At 39.4% G+C, this 11,837-nt stretch overlaps 1 protein-coding gene across 1 annotated transcript; it reads right to left on the bottom strand.

The window, feature by feature from the left end:
- Window positions 1–6,276: 6,276 nt before the first annotated feature.
- Window positions 6,277–11,384, bottom strand: gdf10b (growth differentiation factor 10b). Its single transcript, XM_034708376.1, has 4 exons — window positions 11,184–11,384; window positions 10,441–10,862; window positions 8,179–9,077; window positions 6,277–7,667 (listed from the first exon to the last, which is right to left on the bottom strand). Exons 2-4 carry the CDS (start codon window positions 10,727–10,729, stop codon window positions 7,476–7,478), a joined length of 1,380 nt encoding a protein of 459 aa, XP_034564267.1. The 5' UTR covers window positions 10,730–10,862; window positions 11,184–11,384; the 3' UTR covers window positions 6,277–7,475.
- Between the last annotated feature and the right edge of the window lie 453 nt (window positions 11,385–11,837).

The raw sequence follows: 11,837 nt of genomic DNA, 5'->3' as shown, positions 1-11,837 counted from the left end.
GCCTTCTCTTGAGCTTTGTTATCATTATGGGGCTAGCTGCTAATGAAGACACTGTAAACACTTGACGGCGATAATGAGGGAGGCACTGGAAACTGTGAGGTTACGACCAGCAGACATTTCCATGAAATGAGTGTTCCCAGCTTTGGGGTGAAACTTTTGAGATCAAGTGAAACTAAAACTGGAACATACAAAATAACATACCGCAGTCTTTCCAATCATTGTGCTTACTATTTTCACAGTTTGGTGATTATTTTTCATTATACCTAATCACTGTAAATCGCAGAACACACATATGTTTCAGATACAGACAGTTGTAGGAATGTGCAAGAGGAATAATCAGTGACAGTGCAGAGGGCAGAGCCAAAAATAGAACGAGTAGCACATTGACCAAAACAAATTGATATCCAATGACATACATACCAAATGCATGCTTGATTGCAGGGTAATCATTATGTCACTTGTTGTCGAAAGGACTCCAGGCACATAAACAACTTTGCACTTGACACTCTGACGATGTGCTACATGGTGTGAAAATGTGCAGGGTATGTGTAGCAACAGATAACAGACTGTGTTTGCTGAAATCCTGACCTGAGGCTTGCCGACCTATTGACAAAATCTCTGTTATGAGAAGCTGGTATCAAAATACTGATGACAAATCTAATCTAAATGCAGATGTGTCTGTGCGTGTCTTTATAAAAAGTATAATTAAACATGACACTGCACAGCAATAGATAATATCCCAAAAATGTACTCTCACTGTGCTTAGCGGTTGTTTGACGTCTTATAATGTGACCTTGGTTTTGACCCCCTGACTATACAGTCCCCTTTTTCCTCTACACTTTGAGAAATGTGAAGGTGAGACAAAGCTGATTAAATATTTGGTGAACTTAAGGACTCATTTATCTTTTCAAAGGACCAATACGCTTCACCACAGTCACGTATTCAAATAGAATATGCTGATTAGGGTGATTATGATGACATGGGTCTATGAATCTGTTGATATTTCATTAAATAAATAAAGCTAAAGACATCAAAATAAACTCTAGTTTATCCTTTCACTAGCTGCGTCGCCAATTTCCCCAGCCTCCAAAATGATTGAGACAGAGGATTTACCATAGTAATAACTGAAACAGAGAAAACGGACACAAAGCAAAAACAAACTGTTGGCAGTGTATTAGGACCTAATGCTTATGCTAATGCTGCTGTTATTTTCAGCATCTGTTAATCCATTAGCAATCAACAGGGTGAAATTTGACTGATTTCTATTTTTATTTCAATGGACTAGTGATTCTGATATTGACATCGAGCTTCTCGCTACAGTTGGATTGGAGAAGCTTATCTATCTGCCAGAACTCCTGGGCATGACGGACCAATCTGCAATGTGAGAATGGTTTTGCTCCTGGAACTTTACATCGATAATAAAGGACCCTTGTCTCACCCTTTCAAAATTCTGTATTGCATAACTAACCGGTCACATGATATTATCCCTTACATATTTAAGTGGATTGCCTTAAGTGTTCCATTTGGGCTATCAGTAAAAGTTTTTTCCAGATCATACCAGTACTGACTTTGCTCTTGTGACTCACTACACATGCATACCAACCACATGTAGAGTCCTGGTAAAAACACATGGGAAATGCTCAGGAGCTGATAATGTTAATATGTGGTAATCTGTAAAATCTGAGAGACATGGGAGCGGAACATTGCATAGCACTGCCAAATAGAACAAAGACACGATGGTGGGGGCCCCTCCACTACATCCTGTATGTCATAGATGGATGATGGGATCTGCTCCTTGTTCCTGTGGGGGGTGTGAGCCCGAAAGCAAAGCCAATGTTTCTGGGGACATTGGCCTGAGTCTGGCATATCTTGGATTTTTTTGTCTTTCAGGCTTACAGTCACTCAGTGCTTGGTTCACGCCGAGTTTCATAAAAATGCTTTCATTGTGGCCTTTCTGTGGAGTCAATCAGTAATGAAAGAGCATCAGTACAGTAGATAATGAAGGCATCAGGAGGGAAACAAACAGAGCAGGAAAAACATGCTGCACAAACTTACTCACCATATCTGCAGAGCAGCCTTTTTCTCCTACTGGATCCAAGGATATATACGTTATAAATCCCAGAATATATACCACATAGATGGGAGAGACTTGAGGATAGGTATGTGTAAGCTGCCAGAGATGCTGCATTAGAATTGTTCATGCAATAAGCAGTAATTATTATTTATTTGTAACACATTGGACTCAACTTGAAAGGCTATTAACAAAAGTCTATTTTTGCATTTACACATCTGGGACAAAATTTGCCTCAATAGCAAGGTTGAAATAGATGTAATGTCAAATTAGCTTTAAAGAAGGGAAACATTTGAGTATTTTAAAGTTCTTGTTTGAAACTGACATGCATAGAATGTTCAAAATGTAGAGGCTCCTTTGAGTATTTCACCAGGTAATAACCTCTCACTCAAGTGAAATCTGATGGTGAGTAGACTTGTTGGAGGGTAAGCAAACTGAACTTTTTTTCAGTGTCATATATTTAGGCAACACCTGGGGTGCAAATGTGGCCAAAATCAAGTCCTAATATATAATATAGGTATTATGAATTGCATTTTCCCAATAAACACCTCATGCTTCATCTCTTTTGTTGTGTGGGAAGTCATTTAAAAAAAAATTTAATTCACAGACAAAGCCAACTTTTTTTGCACACACTTTTCACTGAAGTTTTTCTGCTGTGCTTAAGTCTAGAAAAAAAGATAACACAGACCTTAAAAGGGAAATGGCTTTGTTCAGAATAGTTGAGATAATTTATTTAAAACTTCAGGCTCATTAAAATCTTGAGAACAAGTCAAAATAATCTTGAATATAATAATGCTGGCTTATTGGGTTGTAACGTAACTGAAGTCATGACATCATTGCTATTACAGACATCTGTTTATTGCTTACAGATTTTTAATATTAATATCAACATGCTATTATTTCTACTTTTATTATATTTGCACATTTTTCATTTGAGTTGAAATGATGCAGAAGAAGAATTTGAGAGTTATTTTTGGACTTTTATTTTTCATTCTTTGTAATCGTTTTTTTAAACAAATTATACACTTCCTATAAAAGGGGGATAAATGTATGGTTAGCAGGTGGTTATGGGAATCAGAATCCAAAGCGAAGGGGTCTTGTCCACCCTGAAGGCTTGTGGTGTTGGGCAGAAGGCTGTGGTTGTGCAGATGGTTTGAGGTGAAGGCAGGAAGTTCTTCAAAAAGGTGGAGGACTGTCCAGGTTCTCATTTTGCAGAGAGGTGAAACATTCATATGAACGAGTCCTTCCTCATCAACTCGTTCTGTGAACATGGCACGATCCAGACGCTCTCACAGCTTGTGCTTCAGACAATGTGAGAGATTCAGGCTGTAGGGACGGAGACAACTGTTCTTGTACCTGTGGTAAATCTGAAGTGTCAGATAATGTAACATGACCGATTGGGGATAAAGATAGTCGTAGATTCCTGATTTTTTACACAAAAATACCTGAGCATGTCGTCTACCACAGCAGAGCTGCTGGTACACTGGATAACGGTGGATCATTGACGGGCCGTCATCTTGAAGAGGAGCAGTACAGGGCTGCTCTGCTGGATGGTCTGCAGAAGGGTTGGAACGGGCCACGGACGTCCACTTCCTTTTCTGGGCAGCAGGAGCTGAGTGATGGTGCTTTGAATCCTGGGAAAAAATACCAACAAATGAGGAGACGTCGGTTCAGTTCTCAGCCACAGACTTTCACAATGAAACGACAAGAGTTACACTTTCAGAGGTGGTTTAGAAAAGTAAAGTAAACATGGATTGAGGTATTAAAATGTCCATGGTAACTTTGGAGTTTAAATGCTGATGAACTCAGAGATTAAAAAGAGGAAAACATTGTACAGGCCTGTAGACTGAACTGCCCCATAAACGGTACAGAAAATATAGTCCACTTCGTGTTTGTAATGTTGCGTTGAACACTTCAAGTTTATACCTGTTGGGACATTTTTCCTTTGAAATATGAAAGTCAATCATGTTACCTGGTCATTCCTACAGCATTGGGACCAACTGAAAACCTGGGCTTTCTACCCACTCGTCGTGTTGAAATTATCTATGTCTGACAGATGTCATGATATTAAAGAAAACACGACATTACAGAAAACTCATCATTTCACAAAACACAACATGTTGCCGATCCTCAACACCACAGGGCTTCTTCGATGAACTCTCTTCTTGAATTATTTTCATTTCACCGTTTAGTTATTGTACTTGTACTGTATTGTTCAAACTCCAGAGTGAGGAATGTGTTTCATTTCCATCTCCCATAGGCAGTCCTCGCCAGGATTCAATCTCAGGACCCTTGCATTAAAAGGCAGCAGCCCAGTCCACCACACCACAGGGAAACTTTTCAGTGCTTGCCCCTTAAAGGTGTTTTCATTTCACAATTTTTTGTAGTAGTTTAAAAGCACATTTCATACACATTGGAAACCCATAGTGGGATTTGAACCCCGAACCATCAGATTGAAAGGTACTATTAGGTACTATTATTTCCTAAATGGTCGTGATAAAACACCAACATTACCATTAAACACAGAAATACAGTCAGCCGACCATCATCATCTGCAGAAAGACCATTAAACTCTGACTGGAAGTATATAGGTTCACATTTTGTAAAACTGATATATTGGATTTTATAGTTTAAGATTTGGGACTATTTAGATGGAAATCCACCTCACTACATACTGTCTATATGTAAGTAGAGAATATTGTGATTGAAGTGTAAAACTAGATTTTGATTCAGGGACTGGTCTTCAGAATCACCTTAAGACCTTTAATGTCTGTGTCTCTTCGTAATGCCATTCCAACAATGCAATACATGAATGTGTATGTCTTTTATCTAAACAGTTGCCTGTTCAAGTGGTTGAATCAACTGGAACAAAGTAAACAAACATGCCGTGTGCCCTCATTATATTGTTTTGTTATTTGTAATTTATGTTCTGTTGCTCCATACCATGTGATCATGGTCTGAGCATCAAATTAAAAAATAAGAAAATAAAATAAAAAAAGACTCACCAACTCCCTGGTCAAATTTGTGTCAGCTAAGCTGTGACATGCTACTTTTAATGGCATGTTTACGACTAAGTTTTCTGCTTTTTGGTGCCAAAAGACAGCTTTATTCCCCCTGAGATCACATATCTAAATTAGCACAGTTTCAGGCAGTTAAACCGAAACACTGCACTAAGACCCCACTTCGACCCCTTTTGCACCAAAGTGGTGGAAAAGTGCTGGTTCAACTTGTGAACCATTTGAGAACCAGCTTGCTTTTCCACAGGGCCACAAAAGAAGCAAGTTGTTACACTTGCGTCCAGGGTTTATAACAAATATATATACAAATAAAGATATTAGATAAAGGGTTTTTATCTTGAAATACAAGAGAAAAGTTGGATCATTTTATGATCAAACAATGTACTTATTTTTTTCCCCCTTGTTTTTCTTTTGTCTTTCTTTTTAGCCACAACAAAGTTTTTGGTGGTGTAATTTTGTCCACGATAACCCCACCTCTGGCCCCTGACTTAACTGGTTCTGTCTTGAAGATCAGCAAGGAGTTGGTGCTATTCTGGAACAATTTGTTTTGGCTGAGGGACAGTTCTTTGGTGGTCAAAACACAAAGAACTGATTCTAGATTAGGCACTGGCATGAACTAGCCCTAGATCTGACTTGGTGGGATTTGGGTATAGTACAATGCTTTCCAGAACAACGATTACTCTCCTGGTTGTTGGTATGAATGTATTGGTAGGCACAGTACTGAGGCTCTCCACCATTGCCTTTACACAAAAAAAGAAAACCTGTACCTAACAGAACACCTCTGAGTTTATGGAAGAATTTAAAATAAATGTAGTACATTGAAGAGAATAGGCTTTAAGGACTTCTCATTTGAACCACTTTAAGGAAAATATCTTCAGAAACTCATCCGTTCTACAAGCTAATAAAGTCGTGGTAGTTTGCTACCTGATCTATAAATTGATCTCAAACATCATAGATAAGAGCAGAACAACACATTTCAATGCCAACCAGTTATAAACAGGTGCGCTGCAAAATATATGTTAAGCTAACACCAGTTATGTTAGGGTTAAAACCAAGATTTCAGCCTTAGTCTTTGTTTAAATATATAATGTAATCTAACTTAAATAATGTTAGTTTAGAAATAAATTAATGTCAGACTACATCTTTCATAATTTATTCACAATCCATCAAGTCAAAGTGAGTCTCTGAGTGTATTTACAATCCATTTTATTTCCTCACCTAGCATACATCACATCAATGATTTGTTAAAGCACACATAACATGACTATTCAACTTCAATTTTTAACATATGGTAGTAAGATGAGACATATTTATATATATATCATTTTCTTACCATGAAAATCTACTCTTCATACATACTGTACATGTCAGCTCTGAGAAATTGCGCTCATGTATAAAAGAGAAATACTGAACAGCCACAGGAAGTAATAGAGCTTTCCCCTTCAAAATGTGCCTCTCAACTTTCCCATGATGCACAGCAGGTGGCAGCAGAGCACTGCTTAAATATTTAGCAGAAACAAGCCACACAATGCTTGAAGTACATGAAATCTCAGTTGGTGCTAAAGTAAACACATTATGTACAAATAAACAAAAGAGTATTAGATTCAAAAGAGATTAATCTTTCATGCATGAAAAACATTTCGTGCTAACGTAAGGGAGACGTCTCTTAAAGATAAGTAGCATTTAGTTTGCATTAGTAAATACAATATTTACATGACTAGAGTTGATTGACTTTGTCTTCTGTGACCCTCCTGAGTCTTTGATTCCATAAGTAGTTCATCGCTTTGTCCAAATTCAGTCCAATCTCAGAAATGTGGTTAAAGACAGGAGGATATCAACTTCAGAGAGTTTCAGAGGTTGTTGAAACCCAGATGTTGAGCTTATGAAAGGATATCAAATCATAAAACTCAAAATAGCTTTATACAAGTGAAATGTGCTGAAAAAGGGTTGAAATGTTCTTGAAGGATCAACAGAGCTGAAGAGTTTGGTACTCAAGGTAAGCGTTCAGTTGGTTTATTCATAGAAAATTAAGAACCATTACATACTTAGGCTTGTATTAAGAGCACTTCCTAAAAATGAGTTTGGATGAGGAAGGGGGAAAGACACAAAAAAGACCCAGTGGAACAAAAGTACATCTATAAGAGCATGAAAAAATGAGCCAACATCCTTTAATGTGGAAAGAATCCAAGATTCAGCAAAGAGTTCTCAGAGTGAGACTCAACTAGAGTCTGTGCTACTCAGATCAGTTCATCCTCAGCTCTCCTCATCACCACTGTCCTCCTTCATGTGGAAATGCCCTCCTCACATAATGTTGAGTCTACATGTATGTCTTTCCTTTCAGTCTTTTTCTTCTTTCATACAATGCCCCCCCACCCCTTGTTTCGGCCTTATCGACAGGAACAAGTGTCCACAGACATGCCGGGATAAACCTTTAGCACCATATTCCTATGTGGATCCAGGAAGAGAACGCTGAGTGGACTCATCTTCTCTGGTACGCAGCACGGTTCAGGGACACCAGGGACGATTCCCACAGCTCTGACGATGCTCTGGATGGTTGCGTGATTGGATGGACGCACCACCTGGGGAGAAAAGTGGAGGACAAAGGGGTTAATTCTAAGACATCTTACTGTCACAACTTTAGAAATAGATTTCAACTGATGTCTTTAAATAACTGTTTAAAAGTGACCAAAAGTTATTAAAAATGTGACTGAAATCCCTTTTTCTTACACACTTTTGTCTTTCACTTGAAGTGCTTAACAGATGAATACTTTGAATGGGTACACAATTTTCAATGTTTTTGTCTATACATTGAATTTTGACTTAATCAAAGCAGCACATCACTAAAAAACATTGCATCATCTAAGAAGTAGTGAAGAAAACATAATGTCCAAAGTTCATTAAAAATCACAACACAAGCTTCCCATATTACAGAGCACGCAAATATATCCTCAGTAGTTTTTCTTACTTTAAATCCTAATTTGAGGCATTTCATCTGATCACTATAGCATGAGCATGGCCTCTGTGTGTGAGGTGCTTTTACATATATTTTAAATGTTAGTAAATCTTGTAATAGGAGTTCCTCTGGCTCACTTTAGGGATGGGGAATCCACAGGTCCCGGCACAGTAGAATGCATCAAACGATTTTGGTGCCAAAACCCACTCGCTCCATCCAATGTCAGCAAAGTCCACCCTGAGGTATCTCCTGGAGCAAACCCTTGGCTCGCTCCACTGTCTCCTCCGGGCCTTTTTCATTGTCCTCTCATCAAAACTCAGCACCTGGGGCTTACTCAGGCCCTCGCTGCTGTCCTGACCCTGCTTCCTCCCTGGTTTTACTGCTGCTTTGGCTTTGGCAGGGAAATATGTGTTCTGCCACAGTTCATGGTTCTTCAGGGAGTTGAACTGGACCTCTGGGATGTCGTTGGTTTGGATCTGGAGGTGAAGCTCCCTCCGGATTCTTGAGGCAGATGCAGAAGCTGAGGGAGATCCGTCCTCTCCTATAGGGAAGGACCCATACCGCTGGAGCGACATGGCAACACTGTTCGGCTCATCTATAGCTTGATCATCAGCGTATATCAAAAGATACGGCAGGTTTTCTGAAGACAGACGCTCTTTCTGCTGCACATGAGCTGCACCAGACCCCGTATCAAACTCCACCGTTAAAACAAGCTCTTTGGCTTCCCTGGCGTGTTTTACCACCGACGATACATCCTTTGTTTGCCAGGAGCCCTTCTTGAAAGGAGCCAGAGTTATGTTTCCCAGCGGTGTTGCAAAAGCAGAGTTTAAAGTCGATCCGTGGAAGAGGAGTTTCTGAGAGGGAGGGTAAGGATGCTGGAGGCCGCTGGATGGGTGGCGAGGCCTCCTGAAACGCCACGGTCGCTGGTGTTGGCGGGGTCGCTTGTAGAGGTAATGAAAGGAGGCAGAGAGGATAAGCTCTGAGTCTTGGATGGAGGACAGGTTGAACTGGAACACCTCTTTGCCGTTCATGACTCCTGGAGGATTGGAAAAGAAACAGAGACATGGAATGATAAGAAAATCAAAATTCTTCAAGAACTTCAAGAAAAAAAGCTCATCCTGTCTGCACTGCTGTTTCTAGTTTCCACGGTTTTAAGAAAGGATGATGTGCTGCTGGTGCAAGCATACAGATGTCCTGTCAAACATACTTCATGCTCAAGCAGCCAAAAACAACAATAAAGATAACTTGGGCGATCGAGTTGCTGCCTTGAAAGTTCCCCCTTTCTTTTCCTCCTCCTTTATCATTTCATTCTGGCACATTTAACTGACATGAATAATCACACCTTATTTATCTTCCACAAAATGTTGCTCAACACATCTGACTGACATATGCAGCAGCATGGAAAATATTAAGCGTGGCATGCTTAAGATCCTGCCTCACGCATGACCTAAAGCCTCATCCAAGATCGCTTTACTCATGAAGTTCAAGCTTGTCTCTCACACTTCCACCACCGCAGCCTGAAAGACAAACACAGGACCGGTCCAGTAGGTCTGTTGCAGACATATGGAAATGCTTATAGCAGAGAGAGCTCCTCTGAGGCTTTTCCCTGTGCGGCCAGTGTCTGGGTGTGATAATAGGCTCTTGTCTAACACCTAGGTTGTTTCAGCTACCGGGTAACTAACAGCGCTCAGGACTTCAAGTCCCTCAGTTCACTAAATCACAACACGGATGGAGTAGAGAGGTGAAGATGTTTCGCCCAGAGGGAGCAAGAGCTGCTGTGTGATTGACTTAACACCTGCGTCTAGGATGTTTAGTAAGTTTCACTGATGAGGCAAATATACTCTATTCTTTTCATATGATAGTAAGACGTGCACAAGATTGGACTTTTGTACATTTTAGAGAAATTTCTGCCTTTTTCTGTGGTTTCAGTCAGTATGAGAGCGATCAGGGATGAAATGTGTCACAAAGTAAGTAAAAAAAACACTTTTAATGACATTAATCTAAATTTTATTCGAGTAATTATAATATAAAGAAACAGCAAAAAATTACTTTCAACAGGATAAAAGGAATAGTGATTGTTCCTGATTCTTCTTTTTTTATTATCTGTTATTTATCATCAATAATGCTCTAGGAAACAAAACCTGCTTGGTTTCAGCTGCTAAAGGACAGAAATTAGACTAAAACAATGCAAATCAAACTGATTTGTTTTCAAATTTTTCACAAGAATAATAAATAATAATTAGGCATCATAATACCAGAAACGAAATGATATCTGATAGGATTTTTAACTAAAAAAATTGGAACACATTTTGGAAACTTAACGCAGTGCTCTTCTCTCATTTCTATGGAACAGATCCTGACTTTGTTCATTGAATTATTAAACACATTTGTTCACTTACTCGGGACAGCCTTAAAACCTCTCACGGTGTTTCCATCCCTCTGGTTCTGCGTCTCTTTAGTGTACTTCTCGTACACTTTGAACATGCTGATGGAGACCATGTCCCGGTTTGCGTTTCCGTGCGTAAAAACGCGCTGCTCCATATCCAGCGGGAACTCGGCACTTTGACGCGCTGCTTCATCAAGATCCTCAAACACTTTACCCCAGCTCAACTCCAGAATTAGTAGTACATAAAAAGTGTGAAAAAGAAGCCCACTCGCCATTCTTGAAGTTCTTTGTGGTGATTCCATTCGAGAGAAAAATTAATCTTTCTTTACAAAAGTGTCGAGAAACGTGCGTGTGAATGCCCACCCACACTTAAAGCAAGTATCCAGGTAATCCGCGTCAGACCCGCACTTCACGGTTCACGGTCCACAGCTGTTTCTACAATGGGAGGAGACCAGAGGAGGACACATGCATGAAGCTCCGCTGCTGGATGACAGATGGTGACGCCTCGGAGCGCACAACCAACTAGAAAACGTGCAGCCTTCTGGGTGAACTACTCACTAGATTTAAGCTGCAAGAAAGTTCTGTGCAAAGATTTAAATAACCTTTAGCTGGAAATGTGCAATATTACTACAACGTATGATAAGAGAGAAGAAAAGAAAATGTGCAGAGGTCAGGCACCAAAACTGCAAAGTTTACAACTAAACAACGATAAATGCACAAGATTGTCTTATTCTTTGAAACACATCATGTACTTACATTTTCTTTAACTGACATTTCAATGGTAAGGATGGAAGTCAAATTTTTATCATGATGAGTCCATTTATTATAGATCATAAAATCTGAAGGCTCGAGAAAGAAGGCGTATCAGAGAATGCTGAAAGAATAGTGTCAAAATGTTATAATGATATATAATAGGGCTATTTTTCACTTCGGCCCCTGATTAATCTGGACCCAAAAGATGTTCGCTTTGAAAATTAGCATCAACATTTCATTACAGAAAAGCTCAAAACAGTTAAAAAATGGTCACTTTAGTTGAAAAGTAACTTCATCCATGCGCCTTGAATATTTGTGTTTTTCTAGGTTGACACTGATATAGTGTAAATTTCTACAGGCTAATCTTGAACTTCCCTGAGAAGCCAGTAGCTAATTGGCTAACAAGCCAAGAAGAAGCAGCTAACAGGTCCTCATAGTTTCTAGACTATCTTTGTCTTCTCATTGTTTAGCGCCCTCTAAATGTTGCTTTGTTGTCAACACTGTACAGTAGTACATTAAAGAAAAAGTAACTGAAAACAGGAAAGCACACAGGACAAAAACAGGACATCAACTTTAGATGGTCTGCTTCTTTGACTGGTTCTTATAATCACATTTGAAGACTTTGGTAAAGGTTTTAGTCAAAGCACAAAGCAAAAA

This window comes from Notolabrus celidotus, chromosome 18 (genome assembly GCF_009762535.1).
Source record: "Notolabrus celidotus isolate fNotCel1 chromosome 18, fNotCel1.pri, whole genome shotgun sequence".
NCBI lineage: Eukaryota > Metazoa > Chordata > Actinopteri > Labriformes > Labridae > Notolabrus > Notolabrus celidotus.
This window is presented reverse-complemented; position numbering and strand designations above follow the sequence as displayed.